At 45.6% G+C, this 14,183-nt stretch overlaps 1 protein-coding gene across 1 annotated transcript in view; it reads left to right on the top strand.

Annotated features, from left to right (window-relative positions):
* The first annotated feature begins 2,256 nt into the window (after window positions 1–2,256).
* Slc45a2 (solute carrier family 45 member 2) overlaps window positions 2,257–14,183 on the top strand; it is a 30,211-nt gene continuing 18,284 nt past the window's right edge. The window contains exons 1-2 of the mRNA XM_057790164.1: window positions 2,257–2,641; window positions 4,362–4,538. Of these exons, the coding sequence (XP_057646147.1) occupies window positions 2,257–2,641; window positions 4,362–4,538 (562 nt within the window). The remainder of the gene's footprint in view (window positions 2,642–4,361; window positions 4,539–14,183) is intronic.

Here is a 14,183-nt window from a genome sequence, read left to right as displayed (position 1 = left end):
AATCTGCTAACACAGAATCTGAGCCCTGCTCCCAGAAAGTCGATACAGTGGGCCAAGGGTGATACCTACACATTTGCATTCCTATAAAGCATTCAAGCAATTGTATATAATGTACAACTCAAAGGCTTCACCTTGCTTAATTTCTGTTGCTTTTGCTTACTATTGTGACCACAATACTTGAGACAGGTAATACTGGAGAGGGTTTACTTTTGCTAAGTTTCAGACCATCAAGGCAAGGCAAGGATTATGGCATGCAGGGGCAGATGGAGCAACAATAGGAGGGGCCAAGGCATGAAGTAACCCCCCCCCCCCCCGCCAAGGAGTCCTTCCTACACCAGCAACCAAACATCTCCAATCAGGCTCCATTTCCACAGCTTCACTGCCTCCCAAGAGGCTATCCATATTATCAGTCCATTAGGGGGTTAAACCATTCAGGTGAAAGTCCTCATGATCTAATCCCGTATGCAAATGCACTCACCAGCATACCCAGAAATATGCTTCACTAGTCTCCTGGGGACTTCTAATCTCAGTCCTGTTGGCAGTCATGATTAACAATTGCTAGGCTGGAGAGATGGCTCAGAGGAACCAGCACCCACATGGCAGCTCTCAACAGTCTGTATTTCCAGTTCAAGAGGCTCCACCACCCTCTTTTGGCTTCCATCATTACCAGGCATGCATGGGGTGCGCAGACAGACATGCAGGAAAAACACCCACATACATAAAAAGACGGAGTAACCATTACAAGTGGCATTGTTCTAAGAGATATAAACCAAGCAAGTCTTTTTAAAACCATCGTTATTGTTAGAATATGTTCTCAGAAAAAAAAAATCTGTTCAGTGGAGTGGTTAGAAAAAAGATAAATGCAAATTGGTTAAGATCTATGGCTAATCAGATGAGCTGACTTTGACACTGATTTCTGAGTGTAGGTGATTACACAAAGTAAAAGAGAAGTTGTTTTTGGTAGGTTGTGAATTTAAAGAATAAATGTATATAAGTAATGTTAGTAGCATGTTAGTGATGTGTGCTTCCCTTTTTCTGGGGATCAGGGACTTCTAAGATACTTTTCCTACCAAGGATTTTTATTAGGGTCCAGTAAGGAAAATGTGACCTACTTGAAGTCAGTCTTTAAAACAGTAAATTTAATTAGAGGATTACATTGGCGATAAAGAGCAGAGATAGTGAGGCCACCCCAATATGAGCAGAATTAAGGAGCCAGGGTCACATCTAGGGCTGTGGGAACATGGCTTTGGGGAGTTAAGGAAATCCAGCAGTCCAATGTGGCTGATAGAAAGTAGGTTCACGGTGGGTGTACTGTCAATGCCAAAAATACCTTGGGATGAAGAAAACTGGATTGTACATGTTTTCCCTTCCTCCCTAGCTTTTCACCAAAGCTTGCTGTTGGGCAAATATACCCAGAAGCCAAAGAACAAAGGAACCTGGGAAATGTAGTCCCAAGATCTAAGCAAAGTAGGCAGTGAAGGGCACAAAACAGACTTATTATACTCTGTTCATTCAAATTCATTGTATTTATTAGCAAATATTTTGGGAGACCTAAGAGGTGCCAGGCTACATGCTGGGGATACTATAAATCAACCTGCTCTCTGTCCTGAAGATCAAGGCTAATCAAAGGATATATTAAGGAAATAACAAAGGATACAACACACTGTCTGAATTATCTCATTTGAAAATGTATTAAGTGCAGTGAGAAAACCGTTCAGGGACTTAGGTGACAATGAGCTGGGTGAAGGGTGACACCCCCACCCACCATTTTAAGCCTAGTTAATTTATCTTTTAAGCTGTCTGTAGAAAATGTGAATTCAGGGAAAGAGAATATCCAACTCGATAGAAAGAAGTTTATAGAAATTATTAGATTTATTTACATTTTATTAGTTTCTGTTTAGGAGCCTTTATGATTTGAAAACTATGGAAGCAATTGTGTACAATTGTGTGTGTGTGTGTGTGTGTTGTGTGTGGTATGTGTGTAGAGAGAGAGAGAGAGAGAGAGAGAGAGAGAGAGAGACTTTAGAGAAAAACCAGCATTCTAAGGAGCCAGAGGGCTCACAACAGCTAATCTTTGTCACGCTTCCAAGTGCCAGCACCCTCTTTGCTTCTCATCATAACTTGTGATCTTGGAGGAATGAAAGAATTCCAGCCCCTCCTCCAGCCTGCCCATCTCTGCTCAGACAGGCTCCATGTCAGAGCCAGTTTGGAGTCCAAACCTGAGGAGCACGCAGGAAAGTTATTATCTCTGCGGTCATGAGTGGCAGCCATGGACAGACTGACACCCACACCTATCAATCCCTTTCGGAGGACTGCCCGTTTGGATCTGTGGAGCAGCCCAAGAGATCCACAGGGAGACTCATCATGCACAGCATGGCCATGTTTGGCCGAGAATTTTGCTACGCCGTGGAAGCCGCTTATGTGACTCCCGTTCTGCTCAGCGTGGGCCTGCCTAAGAGTTTGTACAGCATGGTGTGGCTCCTCAGTCCCATCTTGGGATTCCTTCTGCAGCCTGTGGTGGGATCCATCAGTGATCACTGTAGGGCCAGGTGGGGCCGCCGGAGACCCTACATCCTGACCCTGGCCATCATGATGCTCTTGGGGATGGCCCTATACCTCAATGGAGATGCTGTTGTATCAGGTAAGTGGTGTGCATGGACCTAATAGTTAACTGTTAAGGTAAAATCCTTTTTAGTGCCTGCCAGAAACTGGTTACAATTAGTGGTCTCTCCTATCATGTGGTAAACTTCCTTCTACAGTTGAATGACTTCCAAACCTGTGGCTGAGGAGCCTTTACTTCTAGATACATTACAACAATGTTTTTTATTATTATAAGGTTTTCAAATGGATTGAAAATTTATCCATTTCTCCAAAATAAATATTCTTGCTTTTTTTCAGTTAATTATGATAGAAGATAAGTAGGTAATATTTACATATATTTATAGCAGTGGTTCCCAACCTTCCTAATGCTGTGATCCTTAAATACATTTCCTCATGTCGGGGTGAACCGCAACCATACAATTATTTCCTTGCTATTTTAGTAACTGTAATTTTGTTATGGTTATGAATTGTAAATATCCGACATGCAGGATATCTGATATGTGACCCTCCCCCCCCCCCAAGGAGTCGTGACCCACAGGTTGCGAACCACTGATTTAGAAGGCTGTATAGATAAGGAAACTTAGGATATAGCTAGGGAATTTGAGGTAAGAAACAGAAGGTTGACTCATTTTCACTTACTTTTCTACTGGAATGTTTCAAATACGTTTCTATATTGCACACTGTCTTTAGGTTAACAAACCATAAGCAAAGGACACAACAGTTTATGGCTCTCGGCAGATCTGGCGGATGAGCAGAATGTGTGGCATGGACTCTCCTCAAGTGCTAAAAGCATACAGTGGCTTTTTAAATATGGAAGGATGGGGGAGTTGGTTGAGGATAGACATGTTTATATTCCATGATCGCATTTGCCTGGGTTGCCCAAAATTGTGTATCAAGGGGCTGTAGAGTTACAAGCTGTCATACTCACCCCCTTACACCTGCCCAGTCAGAGCCTTGGGAAATGGCGCCAGCAATCTGTGCTTCTACAAAGTGGTTCCGATGGCAGTCAGGCTCTCCAGAGTCTGAGAAGTCCTGTGTTTGGCCCCTCTGTAGAACTGCGTGTCTGCATGTGCAAAAAGGGAAGCCCCATATTGTAGCTGTTACTGGACAGCTAGGATTTAAGAGATTTTCTTTGGGTTATTTCATATCATTATTATTTTTTGATGTAAAGAGATGCCATTAAAATCCCAGAGTATTGCCAGGCTGTGGTGGCGCACGCCTTTAATCCCAGCACTCGGGAGGCAGAGGCAGGCAGATCTCTGTGAGTTCGAGACCAGCCTGGTCTACAAGAGCTAGTTCCAGGACAGGCTCCAAAACCACAGAGAAACCCTGTCTCGAAAACCAAAAAAAAAAAAAAAAAAAAAAAAAAAAAAAAAAAAATCCCAGAGTATTCAGATAAAGGATATAACCCAGTGCTTTTTAGAATAGTCATGAGATTGAGCAGCCATCACCACTGTGCCCATATGGGATAGTTTCATATTCCTCCCCAAAGAAAGCCACTCCCCAGTGGCAGTCACTCTCTGTTTTCTTCCAGGCACCAGGGACCAGGCAATCACCAATTTACTTCCTGTCTATAGATCTGTCTTTCCTGGTCATTCAGTTGCACACTTTCTTAAACATGAAAAAAAAAAGTCATTTTTAGATGTAAAAATAAAACTACATAACTGAAAAGGGATGACTTGACGGCAGTTTAACTGAAATAAAAATATATGGGTTGTTATAGACATACTGTAGAAGACCGATGCTTGTTTCTGTTTTAGCTTTGGTTGCTAACCCAAGGAGGAAGCTGGTTTGGGCCGTAAGCATCACCATGACAGGTGTGGTTCTCTTCGATTTTTCTGCTGACTTCATTGACGGGCCTATCAAAGCCTACTTGTTCGACGTCTGCTCCCACCAGGACAAGGAGAAGGGTCTCCACTATCACGCCCTCTTTACAGGTAGGGACTTTTCCAGAAAGGTTCTCCTTCAGCTTTGCAGATGGGGAGAAACTTCAATGGAAGGCAGCCAGGGTCTCTGCACTTGGCATCTTTTAAATGAATGGATCAGTTGACAGGAAGCGCCTATCACGCGCTCCGCCCTGTCTCCGTTGGTTTCCCTGAACAAAGTAAGCTCATGACTGGGGCTTCAAAAGGATGTTCACGCAAGAGGTTTCTTCAGAATGCTGTGGAAACACGTGCAGCGGAAGTGAAAGGAAGCCCGTGTGCTGACCCCTCTCTTTAAAGCAGAGAGTCTCAGGGGTTCATCATGCTGCATCAGGCTTGCCTAGGGATGTGCTGAGACTGCAGGTTTCTGGGTTCTTTCTCCAGTTATGCTGATTCAATGCATTCCAGGTGGGGCTCAGGCATTTGCCTTTTATTTGAATAAGGACCCCAGAGAGTGTGGCGGGTGTCGTAAGAAATACATTGAAATCTCAAACTAGAATTGAGAAAGCAAGTGATCCCTCAACACCTTCAAGAATTCTTAATTATATAAACAAATTAACCTGCTCACTTTAAATGTCCGTGTTGGGTGGGCAGGGAGGGCTCTCGCCATTCCTAGGGTCCTGTTGCCGGCCTCCCTCCATTGCCACTGGGCCGTTTCCCAAACAGTTCTTGGTAGTACACCAGGCATCCTTGAGCCTGTCAAGTGAAGGCAGGATCCTGAGCCAGGGGGATTTCTATATTTATCAGGGAAACTATCAGGGCACTTTATTATATACTGTCTTCATAGTCAAGCCAAATGCACGTTAATTTTTGAAGCACGGTGTCTTCTTCCCTGGCCATGTAGTGTCCTACCTCCAGAGCCAAGACTAGTTCCTGCATGTGGAATCCTTGAAGTCTAGTTTTGTTGTTTTGGCAAATATTTGAGTAGTGAATCTATGGAGGGGTGAGGAGACCCCAGTACAGTCAGCTGTTCCTGCCACACTGGGTGAAAGTGCAAGGCCAGAGGTGCAGTCCTGGGTGTCAGTGGCGTCTGACCTCCACTTCTCTGGAGGTCTAAATGCTGCAGAACACAGCTGGAGTTTGGGAAAACTCCTGTGTCATCTTTCCTTTTATTGCTCAGCATCCTCACTCTCTCACCTGGATGTCCGATCCCATCAAATTTTCCCTTTGTTGTTAAGAGCAACAAGCACTCTTAGCTAAGTCATCCCTCCACCCTGCCACCGAGACCACATGCTATTTTCATTCTGCACCCCAAGCTTTATGTCTTACGGGTCCCTCCATATTCTCTGTGCACTGAATAATTCTCAGCATGTTTCCAGCACAGACATCAAGTCTGTTTCATTTGCACTTCCCCTGGCTCTTCGGCCACCAGCAGTCAAATTGCTGATGCTCAAAATAAATACCAACCTAACACTTCTTCCTTTTTTATTTTAATAATGCCTTTATGTATTCTTGAGAATTTCAAACAATATATTTTCATCATATTTATTTCCCTCCCCCAACTCCTCCCAGACCCTCTCTCTTTTCTTCTCTGGATTCAAGGTCTTGGCTCTCAGAAAATCCCTTTAGAAATCAAAAATGGTCTGGAATTCTCACCTCTTCCTCTCTTCTAAATTGTAATTAGACTTAATATCTGACTTGTTTTTAATCCAGTAAATAATCAAAGCACAGAGTTTATCGAGTGGATACAAAGGGGATCTGGTGGCTGGCTCCAGCGTGGAGAGAGGAGCCAACTTCAGCATTCAGGCATCCGTCAGTGCAGCACCCCAGGGGGGTTCTCTGGTCAGCCTGACTGCTGTGCCCCAGGACTGCTGCCTGACTGGTTTGAACAGCAGGAAGGCTATTCTCACAGTTTTATAGAGGCTGCAATCTAAGGTCATGTTGGCGGAGGTGGGTTCTGCCAAAGCCTCTTCCTGGCTTGCAGACATCTGTCTTCTTGTGACCTCGCTGCTGTTCATGTGCCTCCCACCTCACTCTCACTGCCCCCAGGGATGTTTCTTATACAGGAAAATCAGTCTGCTAGACTAGGGTGATTCCAGGTCTCTTTTAACTGTCGGTACCTCTTAAAGACCCCATGCAAACACAGTCACACTAGAGTTTAAGACATCAGCACATGAACTTGAGAACAGGTGCGCTCTAGGCCATTCAGTGGCTGTTGACCCTGAGCCCAGCTTCCCTTCTAAGAAAAGATGGCATATTGATTGAGCATACCCGTTTTTCTCACTCCCTTCCCCAATCCCTTTCATTTTCCTTTTCAGCATACTGGAGATAATCTCTCTCTCTCTCTCTTTTTTGTTTTTGAATAACCATAAGAGCACAAAAGTTCTTTATAAAGAGATTTTTTTTAATGTTCTACATTTTTATGCTCGTGGCCTAAAGACCACGACTACTAGGTCTCATCCCAGCAGTTCTCAGGTCCCTCCACACGATGCTTCTTTTAAAGTCTCCTAACGGACCTGCAGCCCCTGGTGCTGGTGAAAGAGCAGTTGTTGACAAGGGAAAGTTGGGTCCACCTGTGAGGAAACAGTCCAGTACTTCTCAGTGTAAAAGACCAGGCTGTCCTCAACGGGAGATGTTCATGCAATCCTCATGGCTGTTGCTATTGTTCTACCTTCTATTTTAGGACATTTCTAGTCACCCCAGTTGTACCACACATTTTGCCAAAGAAGGAACTATCCACAGAAGAAGTGTGTGTTAATGAGCGAGAAGGTGAGGAAGATGTGGCCTTCTGTGCAGATGAGTGAGCCACTTCCAGTCCTGCTGGAGTCACTATGCTTTACTGATGCCTCCCACCCTCCCATGGCAGGTGCATCGCTTAGCGAAGGACTTGATCTTTTTTTTTTTCTCATTTTTTGTATTCTTTTTTAATTAAAATTTCCAACTGCTCCCCGTTTCCCATTTCCCTCCCCCTCCTCCCACATATTACCCCCTCCCCCTGCTCCCCTCCCCCTATCCCCACTCCTCTTCTCCTCCCCCCAGTCCATTCCCCCTCCCTCTCGATACTGAAGAGCAGCCCAAATTCCCTGCCCTACAGGAAGACCAAGGTCCTCCCACTTCTATCTAGGTCCAGGAAGGTGAGCATCCAAACAGGCTAAGCTCCCACAAAGCCAGTTCATGTATTAGGATGGAAACCTAGTGCCATTGTCCTTGGCTTCTCATCAGCCTTCATTGTCCGCCATGTTCAGAGAGTCCAGTTTCAACCCATGCTTATTCAGTCCCAGTCCAGCTGGCCTTGGAGAGCTCCCAATAGATCAGTTCCACTGTCACAGTGGGTGGGTGCATGCCTCGTGGTCCTGATTTCCTTGCTCATGTTCTCCCTCCTTCTGCTCCTCATTTGGACCTTAAGAGCTCAGACCGTTGCTCCAAATTGGGTCTCTGTCTCTCTCTCGATCCATCGCCAGATGAAAGTTCCCGTGCCATTCTCCTTGGCCTCTCGTCAGCTCTCATTGTCCGCCACATTCAGAGAGACCGGTTTTATCCCATGTTTTTTCAATAGCAGTCCAGCTGGCCTTGGTGAGCTCCCAATAGATCGGCCCCACTGTCTCAGTGGTTGGGTGCACCCCTCATGGTCCTGACTTCCTTGTTCATGTTCTCTCTCCTTCTGCTCCTCATTATAACCTTGGGAGCTCAGTCCGGTGCTCCAGTGTGGGTCTCTGTCTCTATCTCCATCCATTGCTAGATGAAGGTTCTATGGCGATATGCAAGATATTCATCAGTATGATTATAGGATAGGTTCATTTCAGGTTCCCTATCCTCAGGTGCCCCAATGAACTAACTGGGGACATTGCCCTGGGCATCTGGTAGCCATTCCAAGTTCAAGTCTCTTGCCAACCCTTAGGTGGCTCCCTTAACTAAAGTATGAGTTTCCCTGCTCCCCTATCCAACCTTCCTTTATCCCCAATCACCCCGATTCCCCCAGTTCCCCTCATCCTCTCCTTCACACTTTTCTCTCCCCATCACCCCTCATCCCCATCCCACCCCACCCCCAAGATTCCAATTTTTTGCCCATCAATCTTGTCTATTTCCCATAGCTGGGAGGATATCTATATGTTTTTCCTTGGGTTTACCCTCTTGTTTAGCTTCTTTAGGATCACAAATTATAGACTCAGTGGCCCCTATCCATGGCTAGAAACCAATTATGAGTGAGTACATCCCATGATCTTCTTTTTGGGTCTGGGTTACCTCACTCAGGATCGTATTTTCTATTTCCATCCATTTGCATGCAAAATTCGAGAAGTCATTGTTTTTTACCGCAGAGTAGTACTCTAATGTGTATATATTCCACACTTTCTTCATCCATTCTTCCATTGAAGGGCATCTAGGTTGCTTCCAGGTTCTGGCTATTACAAATAATGCTGCTATGAACATAGTTGGACAAATGCTTTTGTCATATGATAGGGCATCTCTTGGGTATATTCCCAAGAGTGCTATTGCTGGGTCCAGGGGTAGGCTGATCCCAATTTTTCTGAGAAACCGCCACACTGATTTCCAAAGTGGTTGCACAAGTTTGCAGTCCCACCAGCAATGGATGAGGGTACCCCTTTCTCCACAACCTCTCCAGCAAAGGCTATCCTTGGTGTTTTTGATTTTAGCCATTCTGACAGGTGTAAGATGATATCTCAAAGTTGTTTTGATTTGCATTTCTCTGATCGCTAAGGAGGTTGAGCATGACCTTAAGTATCTTTTGGCCATTTTAACTTCTTCTGTTGAGAATTCTCTGTTCAGTTCAGTGCCCCATTTTTTAATTGGGTTAATTATCCTTTTAAAGTCTAGTTTCTTGAGTTCTTTATATATTTTGGAGATCAGACCTTTGTTTGTTGCGGGGTTGGTGAAGATCTTCTCCCAGTCAGTAGGCTGCCTTTTTGTCTTAATGACAGTGTCCTTTGCTTTACAGAAGCTTCTCAGTTTCAGGAGGTCCCATTTATTCAATGTTGCCCTTAATGTCTGTGCTGCTGGGGTTATACATAGGAAGCGATCTCCTGTGCCCATATGTTGTAGGGTACTTCCCATTTTCTCTTCTATCAGGTTCAGTGTGTTCAGATTGATATTGAGGTCTTTGATCCATTTGGACTTGAGTTTTGTGCATGGTGATAGATATGGGTCTATTTTCATTCTTCTACAGGTTGACATCCAATTGTGCCAGCACCATTTGTTGAAGATGCTTTCTTTCTTCCATTGTATACTTTTAGCTCCTTTATCGAAAATCAGTTGTTCATAGGTTTGTGGGTTAAAATCCGGGTCTTCTATATGATTCCATTGGTCGACTTCTCTGTTTTTATGCCAGTACCACGCTGTTTTCATTACTGTAGCTCTGTAATAGAGTTTGAAGTCAGGGATGGTAATGCCTCCAGAAGTTCCTTTATTGTATAAGATTGTTTTGGCTATCCTGGGTTTTTTGTTTCTCCATATAAAGTTGATTATTGTCCTTTCAAGATCTGTGAAGAATTTTGATGGGATTTTAATGGGGATTGCATTGAATCTATAAATTGCCCTTGGTAGAATTGCCATTTTTACTATGTTGATCCTCCCAATCCAAGAGCAAGGGAGATCCTTCCATTTTCTGGTAGAAGGACTTGATCTTAACAACACTCACACAACAGTGGCTTAAACGCCTATATTGGTGTACTTTTTTTTTTAAATAACAAGAAGCCCGGGAGTGAATACATAGTGGCTTTTGGTCAGCCGTCCACGTCAGCACCAACTGAACTTTCATTGGTGACTCTTGGATACAGATGGTTGCTATAGTGCCATCATGCTTCTCTCTAGACAGGACAGATGGAGAGCAGAGTCAGGGAGGAAGCTGAGGAAAGAACCTGCATCATCTGTTTAAACGAGGAAAGCAAGAGCTTTCTACTCCCCCAGACATTTATTTGTTTCTCACTGAACACAATTAGATCATTTACTAGGCACTTGAAGTTAAAAAGTGAAAGTTTGCTTAGCTTTTAATTTTTAGGGACAGTGGCATTACTTCCCTGGAGCAAACTGGGATCCATTACCACGGAAGAAGGGGCATATTTTACTAACTAGAAGAAATCCAATAGTTAAAAAAATATAGACCTAACTGCACTTATGAAACATTTGATTTCTAGGGTTTTCTTTGTTTGATCTCATGGTAAGCACCAAGCTGTAGATGACAGTTAGTGTCTCCAGGGCCTGTGGGAGGTCACTGTGTGTGGCAGCTTCTAGCAAGTCCATTCCTCAAGAGAAGAGCAGGATCAAGCTCCTCCCCTTCCAGAGTAGTAGTCTGGAGCCCCACCCAATTTAGAGCTTCGTTTCGAAGGTCTCGGACTACTTGATGATGGCACTCTGCATTATTATCCATGACAGTGACAGCTGGGTCATTCGTAAATTGCAGCATTCCTTGTTCTGTGTATGTAAACTGGCACATACAGTGTGTGTGCACGCATGCGTGCGTACGTGTGTGTATACATGAGTATGTGAATGTGTGGGGGATGTGTTAGAGGAATTTTTCTACTCTTCCCTAGAAAGCTATTTTATTTGACCTTTTGTCTCTCCCACTAAAAAGTAGCCATCATCTCTCCGGCCCCGGCTCAGCAGGAGCTGTGATGGGTTTGGTGGACCAACTCTCAGCCTCTCTGCATGCATATCAGTCACTGTGGAGATCAGCCCAGTGAGCCATCAAACCCATGCTTAGTGGGAGGAAGTGGCTTTGTGTTGAGAGTTCCTAACCCAGTGTATCTGTGTTAAACTGAACTGCAGACTGTGCTGTCCTGGGCAGTGAGATCTATCTGTGGGTGGCAAACTTGCAGCTGGAAAGGCTCAGGAGGTCTGAACTTTGTGTCCCCTGTCCCCAAGACTGTGAGCCTATGATGTTAGTTGCAAACAAACTGGCAAAAGGACCCATGCACAGAATAAAGAGACGTGCCAAGGGGCAAAGGCCAGAGCTGTTGCTCACTTGGCTTCTCTATGCTTCCATCTGAAAAAGTCGTATTTGTAAAGGAATCAATGCTGCAGGGGAAACTGACCCTGTGTGTTCCTGCAGAAGAAAAGGAGGAAACTCGGTGGGCTTGGCTTCTCCTAACCTCAAAAAAGTACTTCAAAGTGGGCACAAAATACTAACATGTAAAAATAAGATGCTCTGCTTAGAAAATAAAAGACCAAGAGGAGAGCTAAAAATAAATTTCAGATAGAGCCCCATTTAACCAAACTTTTGATTCGGTTTGGAAGAACTGTCTTTCATGTTTGGGGCTATCTTCACTTTTTCTCACTCGTGGATAATTGTGGGATGAGTGGTTTTGTTTAATCGACTGGATTGCTTTTGAAGTTCGTGCCTGTGGGGAACTTTCACATCTCCTTCCTCAGGCACCCTCGCAGGGATACAGCCATATCAGAAACCACAGACATCTCCCCACCTCGCTTTAATTAGTTTAGTTTCAAACTCAGCACGTGCCATCTCTATTTACAGGGTTCGGTGTGATAATGTCGTCAATGCCTGTGTACAGTGCACAGCGGTCAGGGCCATCACCATTCTTGTCCCTTTCACCGTTGTTGTTTCCATGAGCTGACTACTCTTTTATGTTCTACTGCTATGCTCTGCCTCTGTTCTGTCCCTGTGCTCTGTCCCTGTGCTCTGACCCTGTGCTCTGACCCTGTACTCTGCCTCTATTCTCTGACCCTGTGCTCTTCTTCTGTGCTCTGCCTCTGTGCTCTGCCCCTGTGCTCTGCCCCTGTGCTCTTCCTCTGTGCTCTGCCTCTGTGCTCTTCCTCTGTGCTCTGCCCCTGTGCTCTTCCTCTGTGCTCTGCCTCTGTGCTCTGCCTCTGTGCTCTTCCTCTGTGCTCTGCCCCTGTGCTCTGCCCCTGTGCTCTTCCTCTGTGCTCTGCCTCTATGCTCTTCCTCTGTGCTCTTCCTCTGTGCTCTGCCTCTGTGCTCTGCCTCTATGCTCTTCCTCTGTGCTCTGCCTCTGTGCTCTGCCTCTATGCTCTTCCTCTGTGCTCTTCCTCTGTGCTCTTCCTCTGTGCTCTGCCTCTGTGCTCTGCCACTATGCTCTTCCTCTGTGCTCTGCCTCTGTGCTCTGCCTCTATGCTCTTCCTCTGTGCTCTTCCTCTGTGCTCTGCCTCTGTGCTCTGCCTCTATGCTCTTCCTCTGTGCTCTTCCTCTGTGCTCTGCCTCTATGCTCTTCCTCTGTGCTCTGCCTCTGTGCTCTGCCTCTGTGCTCTGCCTCTATGCTCTGACCCTGTGCTCTGCCCCTGTGCTCTTCCTCTGTGCTCTGCCTCTATGCTCTTCCTCTGTGCTCTTCCTCTGTGCTCTTCCTCTGTGCTCTGCCTCTGTGCTCTGCCACTATGCTCTTCCTCTGTGCTCTGCCTCTGTGCTCTGCCTCTATGCTCTTTCTCTGTGCTCTTCCTCTGTGCTCTGCCTCTGTGCTCTGCCTCTATGCTCTTCCTCTGTGCTCTTCCTCTGTGCTCTTCCTCTGTGCTCTGCCTCTATGCTCTTCCTCTGTGCTCTGCCTCTGTGCTCTGCCTCTGTGCTCTGCCTCTGTGCTCTGCCTCTATGCTCTGACCCTGTGCTCTGCCCCTGTGCTCTTCCTCTGTGCTCTGCCTCTATGCTCTTCCTCTGTGCTCTGCCTCTGTGCTCTGCCTCTGTGCTCTGCCTCTGTGCTCTGCCTCTGTGCTCTGCCTCTGTGCTCTAACTCTGTGCTCTGCCCCTGTGCTCTGCCCCTGTGCTCTGACTCTATGCTCTTCTACCGCTCAAGCTCTTTCTGCTTCCACCCACTATGTACACTTTCCCGCTTGCCTTTGTCATTTAACACGATGTCCCTGGGAGAGCTTTGCCACTTAGCACAATGCCCCTTGATACCAACAGCCCTCTTTGCCTCCTTGTTCTCCTTCCAGATCCTGTGCTCACATGTGATCTCTTAGTATTCATTCATTCATTTGTGGTTTGTCTGCTTCCTCACCCCCCCTCCCACCACCAGGAACTGTCTTTTCATTGCTTTATGACCAGCGCTTTCAACAGTGCATAGAATACGGAAGGGCCTCAGAAACTGTTGGCGTGCTCACTGTTCTATTTTAACATCCTCAGTTTTCACAATGGTTGCGTTGTGTTGTTGGATGTTAAAGTGACTAACCCAAGCCACCTGGCTGGGTGTTGGGGGGGGGCTGTAAAATCCAGCAAGCCAACACCTAACTGAAGATGTAGTATCTGTTTTCATTTGGATTACAGTACAAGTCGAGCCCCGGGAATATGGACACACAGTTTATTTGGGGATTAATTCCATAGGGAAGGAGGGACTTGTTATCGAATGTGCCGACCAGGCATTATGGAGTTGGCTTCTACCTTCCATCTCTCCATGCTCCCTGACAAGCCTAGTAAAGTGTATCTCAGAACTCTTTATCTCGGAGGATGAAGGATGGAAGGATCACTCCGCTAACCCAAGGTGGTTCCAGGATGTGTGTGGTTTTGTCCAGATGCACCTGATTGGCTTTGCAAAACTCACCACAGCCGCTGCTAAAGCAAGAGGGATTTAGGCTGAGATTTACAGCGTGGTTCAAAAGGGTTTTTCCCTCTGCGCATTATCTCTAACATCTGTACTCCGTTCTTCTTAGTCACCACTAGATGGCGCTAGTGCATTTTCAAAGGCCTTCACCTCGTTGATGCATAAACACGCAAGAGTTATAAATACCAGTTCTGTAGACTTGAAA

The sequence above is a fragment of the Chionomys nivalis genome, chromosome 15 (assembly GCF_950005125.1).
Source record: "Chionomys nivalis chromosome 15, mChiNiv1.1, whole genome shotgun sequence".
Taxonomy (NCBI): domain Eukaryota; kingdom Metazoa; phylum Chordata; class Mammalia; order Rodentia; family Cricetidae; genus Chionomys; species Chionomys nivalis.
This window is presented reverse-complemented; position numbering and strand designations above follow the sequence as displayed.